Source organism: Bubalus bubalis, chromosome 2, assembly GCF_019923935.1.
Source record: "Bubalus bubalis isolate 160015118507 breed Murrah chromosome 2, NDDB_SH_1, whole genome shotgun sequence".
Lineage (NCBI taxonomy): Eukaryota > Metazoa > Chordata > Mammalia > Artiodactyla > Bovidae > Bubalus > Bubalus bubalis.
The window spans coordinates 74,814,820-74,840,488 of NC_059158.1; the positions used below are offsets into that span (position 1 = coordinate 74,814,820).

Genomic DNA, 25,669 nt, shown 5'->3' on the forward strand with positions numbered 1-25,669 from the left:
ATTCATTATACATATATTTGACAGAGGACTTATATCCAGAATATATTTTTAAATTTCTGCAAAAGAATAGTATAAAGGCCAATAACCTAATTCAAAGAATGGGCAAAAGACTTATACATACACTTCACAAAAGAAGATACATGAATAAACATGAAAAGGTACTCAGCATCTCTTAAGTCATCAGGGAAAGACAGTTTAAAACCACAGTAAGATATGATTTCATAATCACTGAAATGGCTAAAATTAAAGTAACTAAGAACACCAAATGTGGACAAGGAAGAAGAACAGAAATTGTTGTATCACCTTGGAAAATTGGCCATTTATTTTAAGTAGACATCTACCCCCTGACCCAGTAATTCCAACTTTTAGTATTTATCTAAAATAAATGAAAACATACATACATATGTTATTTTTGTTTCACAAAATAATAACAGCTTTATTCATAATGGCCCCATACTGGAAGCAACTCACATTAGTAGAAAAATGGATACATAAATTGTGACATATTTATATGATGGAAATCATACATCTCACCAATAAAATAAATAGATCAGCATGGAGAGGCAGTGGGGATTGACTGGGAAAGGTCATAAGGGAACTTTCTGGGGACATTGAAAGTGTTGTCTGTTTGGGGGTGGTGGTTACATATGTATATAAAATTCTCAAAATTAATTAAATTGAACATTTAAGATCTGTACATTTTATTTTTATTAATCATATTGCAACAAAAAATAATTTTAATAAAATAAAAAAAATGTCCTTGTTCCCCTGTCAAGTATATCCAAATATACATTAAAATACCTAAAGAGATCAACAGACTGACTTGATAAGTTGTGTGAAAATGATGACAATGTTTATCTCGTTTATCCTACCAACCCAGCACTTTGCTAAACATCTTTTATGCTGTGCATTTCATCCCCGTAACTTAACTGTTTTCTCACTGGAAGTTTGTGCCTCCTATCCTTGGGTCTGTTTTACTCAGTCTCCAGCAAAGACTCTCCCCTCTAGCAACCACCAGTTTGTTCTCTGTATCTGTGAGTCTGTTTTCATTTTGCTTTTTAGATTCCACGTATAACTGAGATCATAGGAATTTGTCTTTCTCTGACTTATTTCAGTTAGAATAATAATACCTTCTAGGTCTATCCATGTTGTCACAATGGCAAGATTTCATTCTTCTTTATGACTGGATACCACTTCAGTGGGGAGGTGCAGGGGAAGGATGGTCTTTATCCATTCATCCATCAGTGGACTCAGGTTGCTTCCGTGTCTTGGCTATTGTAAATAATGCTACAGTGAGCATAGGGGTGCATATATCTTTTCAAATTAGTCCTTTTTTTCTCTGGGTATGTGCCTACAAATGGAATTACTGGATCATATAGTAGTGTTATTTTTAACTTTCTGAGGAACCTTGACACTTTTTCTGTAGTGGCTGCACCACTTTGCATTCCCACCAGCAGCGCCCAAGTGCCCCCTTCCTCCCCATCCTTACTAACGGGTGCTATTTGTTGTCTTTCTAATGGTGCCATTCTGACAGGCCTGAGGTGATGTGTCACTATGGTTTTGATTTGCATCTCCCTGATGGTTAGTGATATTGGACATCATTTCAAGTGTCTTTTGACCTTTTGTTTTGGTTTTTTTTTGCACAAGTGTCTATTCAGGTTATCTGTCCATTTTAAAATCAGATTTTTTTTTTTGATGTTGAGTTGTATGAGTCCTTTATATAATTTGGATATTAACTCTTCAGTTATCCAGATCCCTCACTGTTGTTTTCTGTTGAGGTTATTTGACTTTTGTGTGTGTGAGTAAGGTACAGTGAACATCCTTGTAGCCATCCAAGAAAGTACATTTTCCTTAACCCCAGCCAATACTGGATGTTAGTCTTGCTTTAATCATTTCTCATTTAATAGCCCCAAAGTGGTATATTATTTTAATTTTATATACTTGATTATGATGTAAAGATAGGTTAACTTTAATGACTTTTAGACTAGAAAAGATGTATCTACACTAGGTACAGAATTAAACATGGACTTAAGTCAGTTGTATAGAATTTGATATCTCATTTATAATTATTATTTTGGTGTATTCTGAGAGCAGAAATATTATTTAAAGTAAGAGAAACTATTCAAGAGTATAGTTTGCTACTGCTAAGTCGCTTCAGTCATGTCCAACTCTGTGTGACCCTATAGACGGCAGCCCACCAGGCTCCCCCGTCCCTGGGATTCTCCAGGCAAGAATACTGGAGTGGGTTGCCATGTTTAATATGTCATTAATAAAATTACTTTTGGCAATTTCTTTTCAAGTGAATTTAGCTAAAACAGTATATAAATATAGCCAGGAATGTGTAAAGGTGATAGAGAGAAACCTTTGAACTGAGAATGCAAGCAAAGGAATAAAGGTTTTATTAATTTTGTGTCTCCCAGTATGGCCAGGAAAGAGGAAGTAAGACATTGCTTTTCGTACTCAGAGACAAGTAACAAATGGTTCCTAGACTGACTGCTTTGAATATTGGTTTAGAAATTATAGCAAAGTCAAATATACTTCCTACTGGTTCACTTCAAATCTGTTTTTCTTTTAATATATTTGAACTTTAGGTAAATTTTTGCACTTCTTGGAAACTGCCAGAATATCACTCAGCAGCAATTTAATGAGTAGCAAAACTTGCCATTTTCCTTTACCACAGGTAGGACAGTTTAAGGAGAAAATAAGAAAGAAAAGAAATCCCTAAAAATAAAGTTTGAAGTGGTTAATGCTAGACCTGTCTTCTCAGATAAATTTGACTAATAGTTAACAGATCAGAGATAAACATACAACACACTTCTTTTTAAGAAATTGTGTTCTGAACATTGAGGTGTTCAAAAGAGGCAAAGCCATTCTTCGCTTTATTAACAATAGATAACATATGTTGATCAGCTCACCTTGTATCAGCATGCTAAGCATCTTATATGCACTTTCTCATTTAATCTTCACAGCAATCCTGTGATGCAGATGCTATTATGATCTCTCATTTATTGATAAGAAAACTGAGACTTTAGAAAGGTTCCATGACATGGCTAGGATAATCTCCTCTGTCTGGCTTCAGTACTCTGTAACCATATTCTATACTGCCTCTCTTGGCAGGGATTATGTGTGAGTATCCTTTAATTATAGGATTCCTTTCATTAAAGTAAATTAACTTTTGTGTCTTATTTACAAAAGCTCATTTTACATACAATGTCTTTTCAATAGAATAATGGATTCCAGTGTATTATTACTTGCTAGGACAAACTATAAGCTATGAAACCAACTACAAAGTTTGATAGATGTGATTCTACTCTGACATTTCCTAGTTATCCCTTTTCTTGTATAAACATAGTCTACTAAAGCCAGTTGGCACTTTAAGACTATGCATACCAAATTATGTTGAAATAGATACTTCTATAACAGAATAATCTTCTTTCAGAAGCAGAGTCTCTGTTTGCAACTACTGAAGTTTGCATTAAGAACCTGTGTCTTTTTAAGTGCTTCTTGCTTCTCCACTGTCCCCAAATCACTGTTCTCCAAAAATACACAAACAGTGGCCTTTCTCTTTTTTATGATGACTATTTACCTTGGGTTTGTATCCTTCTGTGTCAGCTCCTTTATGCAGTCCATGTGTATCCCACATGGTAAATAGACTGAGGATTTGGATCATGAGGGAATGGACTCCTTTGTTAGAATATGGAAGCCCCCTCCAGAGGATGAATTAAGGACAACTTAAGCAAGAAGTATCCATATGGGAAAGGAGGTCTGTGCAGATTGATTCTGACATACATACCCATATTGACCTTTCCCTTGGGGGTTTCTTTCTTTCTTACTTACTTTCTTACTGTCATGAACAAAAACCCCGTTCCTTTTCTGCTTTTCCTGTTTTTATTTTTTAAGTTACGTAATTGAAAAGACCACTAAATGTATTGGTTTCTTTTCCTAAAATTCTCTATTTTAATGAAGCCAAAATCTTCCTTTATCAAGATTGTTTATCTTCTCCTCTTAATCATGCCTTCTCCCATCACAATGCTTATCATTCTTTTTTTAAATTATGCATTTATCTGTTTTTCCTTCCCCATCCCTTACATCCCGTTTTTCAAAGTTGATTGTTCAAGGTTTAACATAATGCTTATCAGTACACTTAGTTACTTACTGTATATGTTTACAATCATTGTGCTTGCATTCTTTCCAGTTACTTTTCTATCTATAAAAAGTTGGTTAGGCAAGACTTCTTCCCAGAAATACAGACCCAGTTTTTTAAAGAACCATCATTCTTTACTTCCAGACAGTCTAACATTTTTTTTAATTCTATATTAAACCCACACACTGATAGGAGACAGCTAAGATTGGGGACTAACCTTTGAAGGCCTCCTATGTTCCAAGCACTTTAATACATCAGCCTGTGAGGATATATTATTTGTGGTGTTGGTGATTAAACTGAGGTTCAGGAAGCTTAAATAGCTTTCCCAGAATCTTATAGCTAGTATGTGATTAAACTAACATTTGAATTGGTATTTACTCCAAAATCTCGCTTTTTCTATTGATCCTGTCTATTTCTGCAGGATGGTTAGATATTATAGGATCAAAATGTGCAAAGTATTAGCATTTTTGTCTTTTATTTTTAAATTCTCAGTTTAACTTTGGGTTTTTTATTTTTCAGATAATTAATATGCAAAAAAGTTTCCATTTTAAAGTGGGTTTTAGTATATCCACGATGTGCCACCATCAACACTAGTTTCAAAACATTTTCATCACCCCAGAAAGAAGCTCTTTGCCCATTAATAATCCCCATTGCCTCCTCTATCTAGGCCCAGGCAACCACTAATCTACTTTCTGTGTCTTTGAATTTGTCCATTGAGGATATTTCATATGAATTGAATCATACAATATGTAGTCTTTTGTCTGTGGCTTCTTTTATTTAGTATAATGTTTTTTAAGGTTCATCCATGTTGTAGCATGTATCAATACTTCATTTCTTTTTATGACTGAATTGCTTTCCACTGTATGGATATGCCACTTATTGTCCATCTTTTTATGTTTTTAACCATCCTAGTGGGTATAGAGGACTTCCCTAGTGGCTCAGACAGTAAAGTGTCTGTCTACAATGCGGGAGACCTGGGTTCAATCCCTGGGTTGGGAAGATGCCCTGGAGAAGGAAATGGCAACCCACTCCAGTACTCTTGCTTGGAAAATCCCATGGACAGAGGAGCCTGGTAGGCTATAGTCCATGGGGTCGCAAAGAGTTGGACACGACCGAGTGACTTCACTTCAGTGGGTATAGAATGATATCTCATTTTGGTTTTGATTTGTACATTTCTCTGATGATTAGTGATATTGAACATCTTTTCATATACATCTTGGCCATTTGTACACCTTCAGGAGAAATATCTGTTCAAATCCTTTGCCCATTTAAAATTGAGTTTCTGTCTTTTTATTACTGAGTGGTAAGTTTTCATTATTATTTAGTGGTGCTTTTTTATTGAAGTATATATTTGGTATGTAATATTGTATTGGTTTCAGGTATATGGCAAAGTAATTCAGTTATATATTTTTTCAGATTATTTTCCATTGTAGTTTATTATAAGATATTGAATATAGTTCCTTGTGTAAATGCTTGTTGCACATCTGTAATTGAATTTGTTAGTATAGTTTCTTTACTCGGCCCTTATCGGAAACATACTTTCCAAACATTTTTTTCCCATTCTATGTATTGTCACTTCACTGTCTTGATAGTGTCTTTTGGTGCACAAAATTTTAAATTTTGATAAATTCTAATTTATTTTTTCTTTGGTTGTTTGTGTTTTAAGTATCATATCTAAGAACCTATTATTACCTAATCTAAAAATGTGAAGACTTCTACCTGCTTTCTCTGAAGAGTTTTATAGTTTTAACTCTTATATTTAGATCTTTGGTCCATTTTAACTTTTGTTTGTGGATATTCACTTGTCTAAGCCCCATTTGTTAACTGTTATTTCCCTATTGAATTGTGTTAGTACCCTTTCAAAAATCGAATGATCATATCATAATCTCAACAACAACAACAAAATCGTAATTAACCCAATTTTTAAGTGGGCAAAGGACTTGAATAAACATTTATCCTAAGAAATGTCCATCATTGAATGAAAGGATAAACAAAATGTGGTATATACAGACAATGGAATATTATTCAGTCTTTAAAAAAAAAGGAAATCATGTCATCTGCTATAACGTGGATGAACCTTGAGGACACTGTGAAGTAAAATAAGCCAATCACAAAAAAAGACAAAAACCGTTATGATTCTACTTGTAAGAGGTATCTAAATTAATCACATTCATGAAAACATAGTATGGTAGTTTACAGGGGCTGGGGGTGAGGTAGGGTGGGGTGTAGTAGTTCAAGCCACATATTTACCTTGGGAATGAAAATCCACTATATTGTGATTTTTTTCTATCATAAGTGGTGCTGGAAATATTGCAGTGAACAAAATATTTTTAAAAATTCCTTTGCCCTAATAAACAGTGGCTGACTTTATTTTTCTGGGCTCCAAAATCACTGCAGATGGTGATTGCAGCCATGAAATTAAAAGATGCTTACTCCCTGGAAGGAAAGCTATGACCAACCAAGACAGCATATTGAAAAGCAGAGACATTACTTTGTCAACAAAGGTCCATCTAGTTAAGGCTATGGTTTTTCCAGTGGTCATGTATTGATGTGAGAGTTGGACTATAAAGAAAGCTGAGCGCCGAAGAATTGATGCTTTTGAACTGTGGTGTTGGAGAAGACTCTTGAGAGTCCCTTGGACTGCAAGGAGATCCAACCAGTCCATCCTAAAGGAAATCAGTCCTGAATATTCATCGGAAGGACTGATGCTGAAACTGAAACTCTAATATTTTGGCCACCTGATCCAAAGAGCTGACTCATTTGAAAAAACCCTGATGCTGGGAAAGATTGAGGGCAGGAGGACAAGGGAGCGACAGAGGATGAGATGGTTGGATGGCATCACCTGACTCAATGGACATGGGTTTGGGTGGACTTCAGTAGCTGGTGATGGACCGAGAGGCCTGGCGTGCTGCGGTTCATGGGGTCACAAAGAGTCAGACACAACTGAGCAACTGAACTGAACTGAATAAGTGAGTAAGTGGGTTTACCAATGGGGCTTCCCAGGTGGCACTGGTGGTAAAGAATCCGCCTGCCAGTGCAGGAGACACAAGAGACACAGGTTCAATGCCTGGGTCAGGAAGGTCACCTGGAGTAGGGAAGGAAATAATGAGTGGAAGACAATAAACAGTAAGAACATAATATAATAAGTGCTATGAAGAAAAAATAAGTGAAAGTGAGGGAACAGAGTGACAGAAAATGGAAAAGGAGAGCTTTTTCTTTTTTTTAAGATGGTAGAAAATAACATTTAAGCAAAAATTTGAAGTGCTTTAAGATTTCAGCACTTGTATTCACTTCTGGCATATGGCATAAAATGATAGAGTTTGCAGTCTTAAAAGGATCACTTAATCATTGAATTTTAGAGCTGTTGAAAACAACAGAACTCTTTCTTCTGATGAACTCTGATGCAAAAATCCATCATGGCAGAATGATGCAGCTCTGGTTGAAATGCAAAAATGGAGCGTTTCAAACCTCCCTCTTGTTCCTCTTTTTCTTTTTCCACAGTTTCTCCTCCTAGCACCTTGAAAGTTCCTGTAGGGAACCCAGAACCATTTGAAAACTTCTCAGCATTTTGCAGGTGTGTAAACTAAAGCTGCTGCTGCGGCTGCTGCCGCTAAGTCACTTCAGTCGTGTCCGACTCTGTGCAACCCCATAGACGGCAGCTCACCAGGCCCCACCGTCCCTGGGATTCTCCAGGCAAGAACACTGGAGTGGGTTGCCATTTCCTTCTCCAATGTATGAAAGTGAAAAGTGAAAGTGAAGTCGCCCAGTCGTGTCTGACTCTGTGCGACCCCATGGACTGCAGCCTACCAGGCTCCTCCGTCCATGGGATTTTCCAGGCAAGAGTACTGGAGTGGGGTGCCATTGCCTTCTCCAAACTAAAGCTAAGAGAACTTACATACTACCTATAGTCCCTCAGCTAATTATTGTCAAAACACTTTCCACTTTGTTATCCATTCAGAAAATGTCTGAACGTTCACTATATGCCAGTGCTGTGCTAGTAGAGTTCTTTAGATATATCAGGCAACAAAGACAAGTGCCTGACCTCACAAAGTTTTTATTATACTGGCAAGAGATAAACGCCCCCAAATAGGCAATTTATAACATAGGATGCAGTGTGGTAATAACATCCATCTATAGGGACGCTCAGGGAAAGCTCTACAGTAGCTGCTGTTCTAAAAAATAAGTTAGAGTTAGACCATTTAAGAGGAGCTGCGTTCATATATTCAAATGAAGAGAACCGTAAAATGTGGTCAGAGTCAGTATCAGGATGCTGCAAATAACGAAGACAATCCCAACACGTGATAGTTAAACCCAGGGTAGTTTGTCTCCAGCTTTGGTTAATTCAGTGTTCCTGTGATCGTTTTAAGAACAAGGGTTTTTCTCATCTTTCCGTACATCCATTCTTTTGGTCAAAGTATAGCTGTTAGAATTCTAGAGATAAAATCCAGACATAGTGTCCAGCAGAGACACTCTTCTTTACCCTATTTAAGAGCTAAAGGAGCCTTTCAGAATCTTCTTGAAGCCTGTAGCAAGCTTCCTCTCATGCCCTATTGACCAGAACTGGTTCACATGGCAACTCTCAGTCAAGTTGCCAGCTGGAGAATGGGATTACTATGATTTACTCAAAGTAATTAGGATTCTTCCTTAAGTTTTCTCCTGTTTATTCATTGCAACATTTGTGTGTGTGTGTGTACACAAATGTGTATATGTACAAATGCCACTTTTAATACAGTGACTGCAAAAATGAACAAGGTTTTCCAGACAGTGGTTCTGTGAGGTCCTCATAGGGAACAATTTGTGGTAATATCCCTTTTACTTGATATGAATTCAGATTTCACAGAGTCCTCTTTGCTGGGCTCATTTCTTATAATTTGAATCTAGATTCTAAAGCTAACTTACTGATGTTTTTCCAGGTATTGAGGCTTACTAGAATAAGAGAGATGTAATTATGTCTTATAAAGAAACTGTTGACCATAGTAATTCTGTTTAAACTAATTATTTTTACCCTGAATCTAAAACGTCTTTGATACCGCAGGGGTGTCAGAGCAAACATTTTCCTTATACTTTCTGAAATTCTGGTAAGTTTTTTCTCTTTTGGATTTGAGCCTGGGAGATGTGAGCAGAAATTTTTCTATTATTCTGACTCCTCTCATGTCAATGGGATAGGTAGTCAACATCTGCTAAGTTATCAGTTGGTCTGCAGAATTCTTGCAGACATTTCCATGTTTTCACTTAAAGTGCTTTTATTTTCAAAGTCCTTTAATTCAGTGCTTCTGAAAGTTTAGTGTGCATGTGAAATACCTGATGATCTTATTAAAATGCAGATTCTGAGATTCTTCATTTCTAAAAAGCACCCAGGCGATGAGACCACACTCTGTAGAGCAGAGTTTAATTGTTGTCCTGCACAGTTCCATCAAGTCAGACAAGAACATTGAAACCTGAAGTCAGTTACATAGATAACAGATGGGGATCTCTTTTAGAAGAGGGATTAGATTTCCAAGACTAATAATTAGATTAGAAGTTTTTGGTATTTCTTCTTTCTAGCTCTTTTTTTCCCATTGACTTCCTTAATAACCTCACTCTAGTAACTTTATTCAAATAGAATTTTGAAGGTTTGGGAACTTTGAATGTTCTAGAGCTAATTATTTGGTCTTGAATGAATATTGTTTATGGGGTATATGTTTGTTCCTTTTAGAACACTGCAAATGAGCTTTAATTTGCAGTGAATATGTTTGGAAAACAGAAAAGAAAAATGTGATTTTCTTAAAGTCATTATTTGGGACTTTGAACAGTTTTAATAAAAATGAGAGGAAACTTGCAAGGAAGAAGACTAGACATAAGCTCAGTGTTTATCAGTGCCCCCTGGATTTATGGTATATCTATACTTTGGAAAATTCTTCAAGAGATGGGAATACCAGACCACCTGACCTGCCTCCTGTGAAATCTGTATGCAGGTCAAGAAGCAACAGTTAGAAGTGGGCATGGAACAACAGACTGGTTCCAAATAGGAAAAGGAGTATGTCAAGGCTGTATATTGTCACCCTACTTATTTAACTTATATGCCGAGTACATCATGAGAAATTCTGGGCTGGAGGAAGCACAAGCTGGAATCAAGACTGCCAGGAGAAATATCAATAACTTCAGATATGCAGCTGACACCACCCTTATGGCAGAAAGTGAAGAAGAACTGAAGAGCCTCTTGATGAAAGTGAAAGAGGAGAGTGAAAAAGTTGGCTTAAAGCTCAACATTCAGAAAACTAAGATCATGGCATCTGGTCCCATCACTTCATGGGAAATAGATGGGGAAACAGTAGAGACTGTGTTAGACTTTATTTTTCTGGGCTCCAAAATCACTGCAGATGGTGACTGCAGCCATGAAATTAAAAGACGCTTACTACTTGGAAGGAAAGTTATGACCAACCTAGATAGCATATTAAAAAGCAGAGACATTACTTTGTCAACAAAGGTCCATCTAGTCAAGGCTATGGTTTTTCCTGTGGTCATGTATGGATGTGAGAGTTGGACTATAAAGAAAGCTGAGCACTGAAGAATTGATGCTTTTGAACTGTGGTGTTGGAGAAGACTCTTGAGAGTCTCTTGGATTACAAGGAGATCCAACCAGTCCATTCTAAAGGAGATCAGTCCTGGGCATTCATTGGAAGGACTGATGTTGAAGCTGAAACTCCAATACTTTGGCCACCTGATGCGAAGAGCTGACTCATTGGAAAAACCCTGATGCTGGGAAAGATTGAGGGCAGGAGGAGAAGGGGATGACAGAGGATGAGATGGTTGGAAGGCATCACCAACTCAGTGGACATGGATTTGGGTGGACTCTGGCAGTTGGTGATGGACCAGGAGGCCTAGCGTGCTGCGGTTCATGGGGTCGCAAAGAGTCGGACACGACTGAGCGACTGAACTGAACTGAACTGAACTTGGCTTTAGTGCTAAATTGTGCCATCTTTAAAGGATTTTTAGAAAATTAGAATTTGAGTAGCTGGGCATAGTTGAATGACTGGATGGACGTGAAGTGTAGAAAAGAATAAATTAAAATACATATTAAAGTATATCAGAGAAAAGTATATCAGGAGTTTAAGTTGCAAAAATTTAGTTTTATGCAGAATATCAAATAGTACCACTGAGATGGACTCATCCAATACAGGAAGCTCCCTTCTTGTTTCTCGTATATAGAAACATCAGAGGAAATAACCAGGAAAGATAGTATTTTTGATGATGTGGTATTTTTAGAACATGGCAGGACTTGAAAGCAAGAAAAGGGGTTCTCAAGGGTCAGAAACAAAGAGGAAACTCTGGTAGAAAGTGAACCAACAGTGTATGGTCCTCAGGGAAAATATCTCATATGGCTTAGAGGCCTTAGTGTCCATATAGGAATAAGACTCAAGACACACGCTACAGGTGCCAGAAGTGCACACTCGTAAAACCTAGAAAGAGCTGTCCTTTCCATGTCAGACACTAGAAACATGCACCCCCAGCTCCCACCCCTTTTATAAAAGGGAAGAAACGGTTATTCTCAGGAAACTAGAGACTGGGCCTCACTGTCTACATTACCAATAACCTAGTGCAGAAACTCTAAGCCTCAAAATGATCCAGAGCCCAAAATCCTCCATAGGTCTTTCCCTAGAAGAAAAAAACCCCACAAAACTATGTCATAAATATATCTCAACAACCCAGGGGTTTGATCACAGATTCTCTTGGAACGAAATAGCTCCTGCCAAATGATCACACATCCAAGAATAACAGCACATACACAGGAGCCACCTGTTTTGAGAGATTAGAAGATGGCATGTTAAAGGGGGTCAGGCAGAGTTATACACAAGAAACTAGAAGTAACTAGAACAGTCTGAAAGAAACCTTCAGTTAATCTTTTAAAAATATTGTAGGGAATGAGAATTCATTAAACAAGAATAAAATGTTACCAAAAAAGAACAGGTAGATTTCAAAGACAGACAAATGTAATTTTTAGAAATAAAATTTGTATCTGGGAAGAGAAATACAAACCATGTAAATTAACCCAAGGAAAATCAAATTATGAAATCTGAAATTTCGTGACTGGATAAGAAGGTCAGATTATAAAACCAAAAATAAATTTGAGACATAATCTTTTAGAAATCTAAAGCTAGCTTAATACTAAAGATGTCATTTTGCCAAAGACTCTACCATATCAAAACCTGCCAGTGAATTTCAAAGCATAACCCTTTAGCCTTAAAATTGATTGTCCCTGCTTAGTCCGCTTGCTGTAGAATCATTAGTAGTAAGAAAAGTACCGCTAATGGCAGTTCTTCTTTCCATTTGTCGCTCATAAAACTTTGGGGAAATCAGTGTGGCTCTGACTCCTTATCGGCAATCTGCAGCTTTGTGCAATAATCTGTTTATATAAATTTATAAAATAAATGTTGTGAAAGTCTTTACAGTTTAACTCCTTGCGAGTGTCCTGTCTTTACTGTTTCTTCTCCCCTCCTATAATTTGGTATTCTATGACAATATCATTATTATTTTGCTTACTATTAGATAGTTTTCTTTAGACATTGGCGAACATTTGTGTATGGAGATTACTATTCAGTCACTTTGACAGCGTGTATTGTACTTGAAATTGTTTTTCTTGTAGTGGTCCTGAGTGCGACTTTGATTTTCCGTATTCCCTCATGTACCATAGCTCACATTTTTGAGATGAGTTTGGGGTACGGTTTGCAGCAACAGAATAGATAGCTTTCTGCAAAAGGTAACTGGTCCCAATGGGGTTCAAACTTGTGATCTTGGCCTCATTATCACACTTTTGTAACCATCAGACCTAATAGATATATTATATGTATTTTAGTCTATAATCTTGAAATCAAGTCATATTTTTAATTACTCAAGGTTTATTTCAAATATGTAATTAAAAATTACTTTGGGGCATTTCTCACTTTTGTTTGATAGTAAAAGTAACAAAAGTAAAGCAGACAGCCAAAGAACCTAACTCACTTTTCATCTTCCCTGTGTTTTCTATGACAGGGAAAGTCACAAAAGTGAAGCTCGCAGGCAAAGACCTAACTCACTTTACGGAGAGTGCCACGGTACCTTTTTCTTTTAGTGAGGCTGTAGCAGGTCTGATGTCAGTCACTTTAGAGACCTTTAGACCTCAGTGCTCATTTATTGCTAACATGTTCCAGCTCTGCTTCTGCATTATGAAGATCATCTGTCAACACTTTGAGATATTCTCCTTTGTTATTAAGCTTGTGATGCTCTACACTGGCAGGTTTTTTGCCAATTATAGTTAAGGTACAATAGTGTATTCAGCAGATCAAAGTCTCGCATTGGCGGTAGAGGAATGATTTGTAAGTCTTTATTCATCTGAATTGTACAATAGAACACCTGAGGAATGCAAATAATCCCTCTGAGGAGTCTGCAGGAAAGGCTGTTAAAATGACAGGGTAAAACTATTGTTATTCTGAATTGATATTTTAGCCAAAGTCATTATTTCTTATCTTGTTGTCTCATAACTATTCTAGTTTTATTAGCTATGTTGACCATATTTTTGAAACAAAATGTGTATGATATTTTTGTTTTCTTTTGCATGGGCTTGTTTTATTTTATTTTCATTGAATCTATATTTGGTATGTTATTTTTCCTTTTTTTATTACATTTCTGATTCTGGCTTGCGGTTACTAAACCATCAATGAAAAATTTTTAAATACAGTTTTGTTTGAATAGTGTAAGTCTGTAAAATAAGTTAGAATCTCATAATGTTCTTTCCTTCATAATTTTGGATAAGAAAACAACTGGTTTGGATTTCCTCTTTTAAAGGACATATATTTGGTTCCAAAATACATCTTAGGGGTTGGTCCATTATTTCTAGGATATGACCAAAAGGGGAAAAAAAAATATTACAAAGATAAAAAATCACTGATAGTTTGTTGTGTTTTTTTTTGGCCACACCATGCAGCATGTGGGATCTTAATTCCCCAACCAGGGATTGAACTTGTGCCCCCTGCAATGAAAGCATGGAATCTTAACCACTGGACCACCAGGGAGTTCCCCATTGATAAATAGTAAATAAATAAATTATAGGTTAGCCTCATATAGCAAACATGTATGAACTGTTGTGTGAGTTTTTCATTCCTTTATCCCATTCTACTCAGTAGTCCATGTTCTTAGTTTTCTGACAACTCTGATCCCTGCCGTTTTGTTTGATGGTGAGTGTTAGGATTTAGTTCTTGTGTTTCTTATCCACTGTAGTGGTATTTTACATTGTTTTTTTTAAGGATTTCTGCCTCAATTTTCTATCATGATAGTTATTAAAGCCTTGGTCTAAATATGCGAGACAAGTATAAGTGATATACCTTGAACTGTGAAATCTATACCATTTCCATACTAAGCTCTATCCCAGAATCATAGGCATGTCTGCTGTGATTATCTGAGAATAAAAATATTAATAGTAATTGCTGTTAATATTTGTTTATGATATGCCAAGCTTTACTTCTCTAGTTTCTTTACCTACAGTATAATGTGTACTCTATTTCTGTGAATAAGGAAACTGAAGTTTAGAAAGGTTTAGAAACCTGCCAAGAGTAAAAAGCTAGCATAGTGGTAGGATCAGAACCTAGTTCATATACTCACTACACTTACTTCATTTATGCTCTAACTGCCACTTTGCTAAATTGCTCCATGCTTACAAAATTCTGTAAAGCAATTATCCTTCAATAAAAAATAAATTACAAAGAAAAAAAATTCCATGCTTGGGAAGAAATCACTCAATAATGCTTTAGAATCTGAAATGATTCTGAAAAGAATCAATAATGTCTTTTCAGGTAATACTTGATATCAATTTCCTAACTGATTTGGCTTTCCAAACCCTTTTCTATTAAAGGAATTTATTTCCTCTGTAGTTCTGTTATTCATGATTCTACAAAAGTGAGATTCATAAGAACAATGTATACACAATCAACCAGGTTTGTAAACCTATATATTTGGACTTTGGGGGGCGGATTAGCAAAAATCTCAAAACCAGTGACAACTGTAAGGCCTTGTTAGTCCAAGAAGGAATTGAACCAGGCATATAGATACCTGGGGGAACAAATTAATTATTTGTCAAAGCTCCTCAAAATTAGCTGATACTTTTAGGTGTGATTCCTATAAATCCAGAACTTTGTGTTTTTTGCTTTTTAAAAATTTATTTTGTAAAGGAAGATAGTAAATCATAACATTGAGATTCTCAAGGTCACAGGTGTTACTACTGAATGAATTTAGTGTAACTGCAAAAAGTTTTAAAATATTTGTATGATAGTTCCTATAGATAATATGTTAACGTAAAACTAGATTACAGTAAAATATTATGGCGTGTACCTGAAGCAGTTGCTGCCTGTTAATGCCTTGACCTTGGAAAGCTATACACAAAAAGATGGCATCATAAAACCGTGCAATTCTTATGAATATGTATGCGCTACTTGATAATAATGAATGTGGTACAGTCATGCATGCACTACAAGATAATGTTGTGCCCTTTTTTGTCTACAGGTTGATAAAAATTAAAGAGTGGGTGGACAAGTATGACCCAGGTGCCTTGGTCATTCCTTTTAGTGGGGCCTTGGAACTCCGGTTGCAAGAATTGAGTGCTGAGGAGAGACAGAAGTATCTGGAAGCGAACATGACACAAAGGTTAATTAGCATTCATTTTCCCTACACTTTATTATCAACTATTTCCTTGCAGTAATTTAATTGCTTGCGCTGATAGAATAATAAATGACAGAGTAATTACCATTATAAAGAGGGAATCTTCTCCTTTCTTTACCATGAGACAGAGTGAAAAGATTTATTTTAAATTAAGTTTTTAACTGTCATCTGTCATCTCCGTACAGTGTTTTAATTATAACATAGGTATTAGTTATGTATATTTTTGAGAAGGAATGATCGCCAAAACTCTTTCGTCATGTTCAGTGGGGGCGGGGAAAGAGTGAATCAATTGCCTTAATTTTTTTCTGAGTAACAGTAATATATTGTTTAAACATTGGATTTCAGTCAAATAATTTTGCTTTCATGACCCACGTCTGGGAAATAATTGATATTGGAGGAAAATAACCATAAAATGGGTAGATCAAATTTTTCTTTTTCTATAGTAAACAATTCAAAGTGATATATTCAGACTAATATAATTAAAACTAATTTTTGAAGAGATTTTTTAGGAATAGTTATATGCTTTCTGACCTCTTCAAGTGTATTATAAAAGAAAAATGGTCATTTACTAATCTCTCTAACATTTTCTGCTTGAAATGAATATTTTAGGTTCATACTGATCTCTGGCACAATCTACTTATATGTTGAGTGAATTTGTTTCATTTTATTTCAGCGCTTTGCCAAAGATCATTAAGGCTGGGTTTGCAGCACTCCAACTAGAATACTTTTTCACTGCAGGCCCAGATGAAGTGCGTGCATGGACCATCAGGGTAAGATTCATACTTATTCATCAGCTATATCCAGTTCCACACTATTGAATTCAGATTGATATCACTGACTTTGAAGTTTGTCATGGTGGCGGTTAGCTAGTCATTACAGATGAGGTTTTTGTCCAGGATAACTTTAATTATTTGTGAGCTGCTGAACAGTGAAAGTGGAGCGGCATTGATTGAGGCAGGTAACAATTGATTCTGCCTATTACATAGTCTGAATTTCTTCATCCTGTAGAATCTGTCTACCCTCCTCCTGTGGTCAGAGATAAGACGCACCAGTATTGTGCTTGCTTAATCTGTGTGACTGGGTTTGTCTGCAGTGAAATTGATGTTGCTTTTCATTTTGTATTCGCTAAGTTTGTTTGGGTTGCGGGTGATTCTTTCCTCCTTTGCTTTGCTCGGATTACATTTTCAGCAATAAAAGCAATATGACATCATTATGCTCTTCATAGATACACAGTTGGGCTCAAAGAGCTAAACCCAATGTGTAATAATTCATGCCTTTTAAAATTTGAATTTATAGAAATAGTGTTTATTTTTACAGTGTTTTATATTCAGTCTTCTTTAATAATGTGATGCATATTTTTAAAATATTGATATATAACTGATTGCCACCAGAAAGAATGACTAATTTATTCCCAAAGGACAATAGAAACAGAACTGTAATGGCTGGCTTTTAAGTGAAAATACATTGTAATACGGTAGTTACTGTTGAAAAATATTTTGAAACATATGTAATCCAAAATCGTGTTACAGAATCTAAAAATAACATCTGAACTTTCAGAAATATTCAGTGTCTTATTCATTCTTTTATTATGCTTTCTTAGTGTATGGTACATGATGAATTTTAGGGCTGCTTTCATTCCTGTTTTCACTGGCTACATTAATTTATTATTACATTTATTTTGATTTAAGATGGATAGGAACATGAAGTCAGTTCAGCATAATGTTAAAGGCGTCGTGTGAATGTGAGATCCACTTTTCTTTGATCTCCTCTTTTCTTTGTTAAAAAAACCATTTGATTGACTTACAACTAAGGTCCTTTCATATTGACATACAAATTATGTCAAAGCAATTTGGGTTGGTAAACAAATTGCTAGGATTTATTTTTACTGTATATTTTAAAGCCTTAAAACTTCCAAACTTAAGTATGTGCAGAAGGAAAGATAACATGTTCTGGGCTTGAAAATGTGAAAGCTGGTTTATCTTAAGACTGATTGCAAGTACCCATGATCTGATGCGCTAGGGTATTTAGTCAGGTAAGCATCAGTGAGTAGCCATATTAACCCAATACATCTTTTATTGTAAAAACTGTGCTTTATAGTGTCAGACTCCTTATCACTTTAACATGCTTTATTAAGCAGCCTTTAGGTCACCATTATTTCTCAAATTTCTTTCCATGGTTGTGTGTGTCTGGAATGTATGTCCTTGTAGTTTAACATATGGGGTAATTATAAAACATTTCTCTTCCTTTATCAACTTGAATTTTCTCTCATGGTGGTTAGATGCAGGGTTCATTATGTAAAGTGTTCAAAATTTTATGAGGATTTAAAAATTATTTGCTGAACATAGATTGTATGATTTGTTGGAAATATCTTAAAAATGTCCCTTTATATATTGATTTTTATATGTTCTTTAGATGAGCTGAAATTTTCAAGGCTTTTTATCTTTTTAAAACCTTTGATAATTCAGCTTGAAAGCTACTTTTAAAATCCTTTTTTTTTTTTACCACCGTGAAGAATAGAAAATCGAAATGAAACCTACACCAAACCAGGCCACTGCATCTAAATCGATAAATCTGTGGATGACTGTTAGGAAAAACAAAGCTACACTTCTTTAACATCTACTGATTTGTCTGTGCTAAATCTGCTGCACAGATAGTGCCCTATATTGAAAATGTTCTAATTGTATATCAGACATCTTAACTGTTATTAAACTAAGTTTAAGTTGAACCCAACTGCAGATAAAACAAAAGAAACTCTACGCTTTCAGTCAGTCATCTTAAATGCAATTAGTTTTCCCTGGTCTTCCTTTCAAAGAAAGGGACGAAGGCTCCTCAAGCTGCAGGAAAGATTCACACAGATTTTGAAAAAGGATTCATTATGGCTGAAGTAATGAAATACGAAGATTTTAAAGAGGAAGGTTCTGAAAATGCAGTCAAGGTAAGGAATTATTTTCTAGTTTCATACTTAATAATTTTTGCTGATATGAAGATACTCATGATTCAAATGAATGATAACGATCTTTTAAACTGTGTCAGCGTTAATGTTAACTATCAACTGTATGTACTATCAACTGAGCCATAGATATTTACATACTTTTAGGCAGTTTTTTAAATGTATAAATTGTTATTAATTTTGTGGTGTTTTTCTAAAACTGAAAAAGAAATTTTAAAGCTGGCTTTAAGTAGTTATCAATAATTTCAAAGAATTTGTTCACTGATGACCGTGAAAACTTGCACTTATTATACTTGAATATCTGAAATAAAAGTAGTATGTATATGTATATGGGTTAATTCAAGGAAAACAATGTAAATTTAGTCAAATAAAACCTGTTTTTGCTGAACTTCATGGTTGTACTTTTTTTAAAAAAGATCTCTGAGAGCTTAATTTGCTTTCTCAACACTAGAGGGCAGGTCCAAAATTGTGCTTTATTTTAGCTAATAAGTATAATTTAGTTTGCATCCACTAATAGTGAAGCTGTGTTATACAGACGTAATGAATGATTTCTTTTAATGTAAACTCTGTTACAGACTTGATTTTGTTTGACTTTATTAGGTTTACTTAGCAAAATCCAGTAGGTGTGTCAACTCTAATCAACAGACAGGTCAGGGAGGTAAACTGACATTATAAGCAGGCGTCTTTACCTTTAATTTGTTATTTGAAGACTAGTATAGAAAATGTTTTAAAAAAATTTTTAGAGCAGTCTTGTATATTTCCTAATTTTAAAGAAATCCAAAAAAGTTTATTTCAAGTTTATTCTCATTGGTATCATTGGAGAGATCATATGGAACAGCAGGACTATAATAGAATTGTTGAAAGCCCAGGAAGAGAAGGAGGAAATCTTGGTGTAGTTGATTCAATGTGGAATGAGAGCCATTTTGTTTTTTTTAAAGGCGTGAAAGAAGTTACACTTTATACTAAACAAAGTCATTAACTTCTCAGTGTTGTCATCTGTGGCGATAGTTAGATATGCAAGTTCAGTGTGTTAAGATTGAACTTTGTCAAGAATACTAATTAGACTTGAAAACTCTCAGATTATTTTTCAACATGTTATGTCATGCTGGCATGTATATTTTTCATAGACTAAAGGTTAAAATAAGGATACTTTTCTATTACTAGAATTCAGAAATCAGATGCTGCTTTTTTATTTTCTCATGGGATAAGCCTGTTTTACCAACCCTTAATAGATGTCTATGTTGTAATTTATAAACTTGAAAGTTATATAAATTCTGAATACTTCCTTTAACAATACAGAAATTTTATAATATACAGTAAAAAAAAAAATGTTGCCTGCTTGTAGAAATGCTTAACAATAACTAGGAAGTTTTATGCAATAAACTGGAAAAGGTTGACCTCTGGCTTTTCAGCTTAGAATACCATTAAGTATTTTAGGCTTTTTTTTTCTTTTTTAATTTCCAAAACTAACATTTCAAAATTTGAACTCCAAATTAAATAAAGCATTTATGAATTTCTTTTATTCAGCAAATACTTGCATATTATCACATAAGTTTTAGGTTTGAGAGCAAGATTGTGTATATGTGTATGTATGTATATGTATTTCAAACATCAGTGCAGCATAACTAATTTAATGCCAGTGCTGTGAACTATATACTGAATAGCTCTGTGTGGGCTTTGTAGTCTACAGGGATATCACATTATTAGCAATCATATCTGCTTAGGCAAAGCTGGCTTCTACAGATGGCTGCTTTCAAGTGCAAATGAACTGGTTAGACGTGTCTTGTTTAATACATACTCAAGATTCACAAATGGGTATTGATTTTTTTTTCCAACCAGTGTTTCTGATAGCAGTGGAAATGGATTAAATGGTCTCTAGAGAATTTAAAGGAACACTGTCACCTTTAATTAGTAGTAAACTTGAGTCATAACAAAGTATATAAACTTACACTCAATATGTCATGCCAATTATGTATTTGATTTAACTTGTCTATATAGTTTTATAACATTGGACTTTAGATTCTCAAGACAAGTAGCACACATAGCACAGCCTTCCATACATCACAACTTTGGAAAAAATCATATAAGAGTAGTGTGTGTGTGTGTGTGTGTGTGTGTATGCCTTTTAAAATGTTAGGGTATGTTGACTTTTTAAAAATTAGCTTCATTTTTAAAAGCACTTAGTAGGTGATTTTTATATGTGGTCTAGATAATTGTAATATGCTTACTAGGGCTCTGTGACCTGGTTTGTTGATTTTAACCTCAGATGTATGATCTTAGTCTTGTTTCTGGTTAGTATAATTGCACTTGACTTTGAACATTCTTATCAATAGCTTCAAAGGGAAGTACTAATCTTGTTGGTCAAAGGTTTTGTGTTCTCGATAAATTCTAGCAGAAGGAAAATACTTTTGAGAATTTTTTGTTTTTCTGAAAGACCCTCAGGTCCCCAGTGTCGAGTGGTTGACGTCAGGCCACGCAGGACAGGGTTGGTGGTGTGCAGTGTTCAGTGTGGATGCGTAGATACTGAAGACCTGTTGTGCTGAGGATGAAGTGTGTGTGCTGTGCCCCGCAGTGAGCCTGAGTCTCTGTGCAACTGCTGCTTATTTGTATAAGAATCACCAGAAGATTGCTCATCTTGATCTGCGTGCCAGCAGGTGGAATCAGTTGCTTTGCCGACTGATTTACAAGTGGAAAAAAATACCTATCTTCGCATTTCCAACCTGTTAAGAGTCTGCTTGTAACTAGGGCCATTAGTCAGTAAACTTCTGTGTGTTGAATTTTAGTATACACCACTGTGTACGGCCATTGTCAAGTTAAAAACTACAAAGAAGCAATTTAAAATCTGTAATTACAGTTGATACTTGTAGCATGCTGTGTCTTTGGCATCATCAGTATCACCAAAGAATATCTTTAAGTAAATATTGCAGCTTTAACCTAGCTATATAATCTTTTTTTCCTGCCTGGTTTGATCTGTTTGTTACAGTGACTTGCCGGATGTTTGCAGACACATCAGAAATGTACCATAAACAGCATGTAATGAAACTTAATGATATTGGTATAATTACATTTATGTACCAACAATTTAGTGGAGAATACATTATGATTATGTATGTATGGAAAATCTAGTGCTGCCCAAATCACGAATACTTTGCTCCAAGTCTAGTTTTGAACTTGTGTGCCTTCCTGTATTTTTTTTTTTCTTTAATCTGACCCAAGATGTGGAATACTTTTTGCATGTGCTCCTACCATTTACCTTATATATTTCATTGTAAACTAACATATTTCCTTTGTATTTCTTATTTACAGGCTGCTGGAAAGTACAGACAACAAGGCAGAAATTATATTGTTGAAGATGGAGATATTATCTTCTTCAAATTTAATACACCTCAGCAACCGAAGAAGAAATAAATTTTAATTAGTGCTCAGATAAATGTACAACTTCCAAAAGGCATATACTTTTTTTTTTTTTTTTAATTAAAATTTCTGAAAACTGAAAGGGCAGGTAAAGTTGGGATGATGGGAATCTTCTACAAACAATTATTTTTATTTGTTTTAAAATTAAAATACTGTGTACCTCCAATGAGATGCAAGTTCACCAAATGTGAACAGCTTTGCTTTTCACGTGATTAAGACCCTACTCCAAATTGTAGAAGCTTTTCAGGAACCATATTACTCTCATGATACTTCATTAATCTCCATCATGTATGCCAAGCCTGACACATTTGACAGAGAGGACAATGTGGCTTGCTCCTTTTTGAATCTACAGATAATGCATGTTTTACAGTACTCCAGATGTCTACACTCAATAAAACATTTGACAAAACCAGCCTTGGTGTGTTTGGGGATGTCTGTATTGACTGACTGTGGTGTGCTGAATGCGATACGGCACCTGGCGGCTGCTGATTACAGAATTTTAAGGCGTGCGTATGACACAGTAACTAGCGTGTGGGGCAGCTGCAATTGTATCTTAAAAGTGGGTCTTTCATAGGAATCAGAAGAATAGCCTACCAGGGATTTGTCTCCAGAAAGTTAATTAATTTGTAGATAGACATTTATTAAAAGATGATAGCAATGATATCACAGAAGATATATCCTAGGTGACTATGACCAGAAAGAAAACAGTGCTGGGGAAAAATTCTACCTCAAAAATTAGAGGATTTCTTCTTGTTGTTGTTGTTGTTCTGACCATATTGGAGAGAATGTTCATTTTTAATCATTCCTTTGAAATTATTGTGATGAAATTGTTGTGAAAACTAACCCATTCATATCTGATGAGTTATAATTTTGTTTCGATTCAGTAGTGAGTATAAAAATTAGTTACTAAAAAGATTAGATCTTGAAAATTATAAAACTTTTAAAATACTTGCTATTAAAATATTTTAAGATGAGTTGAAACTTGAGCATATGCAAGTTAAGCACTTTATAAAATTGTAGCAGAAAATTCTGAAAGAAAAATATGGTTAAGTAGTTATCTGGAGATCGTTTGCCACTTAGCCTTCTTCTCTTATGGTGACAGTCGTAGGGTTCCTCCCTGAACCCTCCCTTTCTCTCCCAGTTAATACTCCTGCAAGGCTGCCCTTGTCCCTACCCATGGCCCTTTTGTGCTCCTCTGTGATCAGAGGATCATTTCAGTTAAGTGCAGACCCCCAAGTAGGCCAGCTCTTGCCTCTACTGTGTTATTTTGTTACATTAAAGGTAAAAATACACATAAACTTAACATTGAAAGTTACTTAATGTAGCACAAAAAGCAAGAAGTGATTTTAAGGGCAGTTTGCTATAAAGAAGGCTTCCCTGGTGGCTCAGATGGTAAAGAATCTGCCTGCAATGCAGGAGACCTGGGTTCTATCCCTGGGTCAGAAAGATCCCCTGGAGAAGGGAGTGGCAACCCAGTCCAGTATTCTTGCCTGGAGAATTCATAGACAGAGGAGCCTGGTGGGCTACAGAGGACAGAGGACCCCTGGTGGGGTCACAAAGAGTCAGACGCAACTGAGTGACTAACACTTTCACTTCTTTCACTTGCTATAAAGAGGAAAGGGTGCTTAAAGAGGATTTGATTGAGTAATGAATACAGTTTAGAAGCTCTTTAGTTGAGTATGTTCTTTATGAGAATCAGATACTGATACTCTTTTGCTAACATAAAAATCAGAACTGCAGCAGGGAAATAATAAAATTAAGTGAACAAAAAAAATTTTTTTTTTTTAAGGATTAAGTAAAACATAAGTGAAACTAGGGTACAGGTGCAGTTGACCAAGTTTGCAGTGAAAATTCCTGTTATTCTTCTGAATTGGAGAAATGTAGAGATTTGTGGATTGTTTGGGATTTCACCAATATAAGAAGAAATCCAATCTCTTGCTTTTGAGTCCTCTCCAAAATAAACTGCATAGATGTCTTAAAGAAGTTTGGAATCTCATTTGAAAGGCTTCAAGATTGTGTAATTTTACTTTCTCTTAACTTCTAATGTGATATTTGCACATTGCAGAATAGAAGTTTTAATAAGAGACAGGAGTTCGTTTTGAAGTAACTGCCTTCATTAGGGCTGAAATGAAATGCTGGAGATGTTTAATTTGGTTAGAAGTCCTACAGTATTCTGTATGTGTGTACAAATTTTTATTTTCTACAAAAGTTGAGAATTCCAAGAACTTTTGCATGTAGATAACTGGGTATATACCTATATCTTCATGGTTCCCCCCTTTTAATATTGGTGATAGTTCATGTATTTTTAGGATTATAAGTGACTTTTTTTTACTTATCTATAGATCCATCTTAATCAGATTTTTTGGTAAGAGAAGTTTGATTTTAAAAAGTTCCCGAGATCCTGGGTCAGCATAGCCATGGCAACTCGTGTCCTTTGCACCTGTGTCCGCACGGCGCCTGTGTTCCCACGGCCTTCGCGCCACTGCCCAGGCTCCGCATGCTAGCCGCGGCTCGGCCGCTCAGCACTACCCTCTTCGCGGCGGAGACCCGGACGAGGCCTGGGGCTCCGCTGCCGGCCTTGGTGCTCACGCAGGTTCCAGGCAGAGTTACACAGCTGTGCCGCCAGTATAGCGACGCACCACCTTTGACATTGGAGGGAAATCAAGGACCGTGTTCTTTACGTCTTGAAACTCTATGACAAGATTGACCCAGAAAAGCTTTCAGTAAATTCCCATTTTATGAAAGACCTGGGCTTAGACAGTTTGGACCAAGTGGAGATTATCATGGCCATGGCAGATGAATTTGGGTTTGAAATTCCTGATATAGATGCGGAGAAGTTAATGTGCGCACAAGAAATTGTAGATCACATTGCAGATAAGAAGGATGTATATGAAGAAAATATCAGACCCCTTTTCCTCACTGAGAGAAGGCTCAGAAGATGCTGGCGAGTGTCTGGCAGTGAGAACACATTTCTGCATCATTGCTGACTTTGAGAGTAATTCTGTTTAGACTTGTATTTAAATTGTCTTAAGTGTTTTTGCTCTTTGAAAATAAATCTGTAAAACCAAAAAAACCAGAAGTTCCTGATAGCATTTTCATTTCGTTTTTATCATATCACCTTTATAACTTCACTTTGGGCTTGGCTCAAACCCTATTTTGATACCACTCCAGGGGAGCATTCTGTATCTGCTTTCTTAACAGATAGTAGAGGTGCTTTCATGCTTTGGCAAGCAACCAAGGAGGGAAGAACCTGTCATCAGGGGCCTGTGTCTGTGGCCTGCAGGGAGGGCCCATGGGGCCCATCCAGTGCAGTCTCTTGCCTCAGGAGGGTGGAAAAGAGGGATAAATATGATATGTTCAATTTCTTTGGTCCTTCTGGCCTGCATGCAAATTGCCATTTTTTTCTGGTGAAATAAGCCATCTGTTGCCTTAGAGTATAAGGAGTAGAACAAATCTCCATTTAATTTTCAATCACATGTTCCTAGTCCTGTTGG

General features: G+C 35.8%; 1 protein-coding gene and 1 pseudogene across 1 annotated transcript in view; both read left to right on the plus strand.

Annotated features, from left to right (window-relative positions):
- Positions 1-22,587, plus strand: part of OLA1 (Obg like ATPase 1) — a 164,085-nt gene extending 141,498 nt beyond the window's left edge. Inside the window, exons 8-11 of the mRNA XM_006063037.4 lie at positions 15,656-15,796; positions 16,485-16,581; positions 18,624-18,746; positions 22,068-22,587. Of these exons, the coding sequence (XP_006063099.1) occupies positions 15,656-15,796; positions 16,485-16,581; positions 18,624-18,746; positions 22,068-22,169 (463 nt within the window). The 3' untranslated portion in view covers positions 22,170-22,587. The remainder of the gene's footprint in view (positions 1-15,655; positions 15,797-16,484; positions 16,582-18,623; positions 18,747-22,067) is intronic.
- Positions 22,588-22,724: 137 nt separating this feature from the next.
- LOC102402826 lies at positions 22,725-25,233 on the plus strand (annotated as a pseudogene).
- The last annotated feature ends 436 nt before the right edge of the window (positions 25,234-25,669 follow it).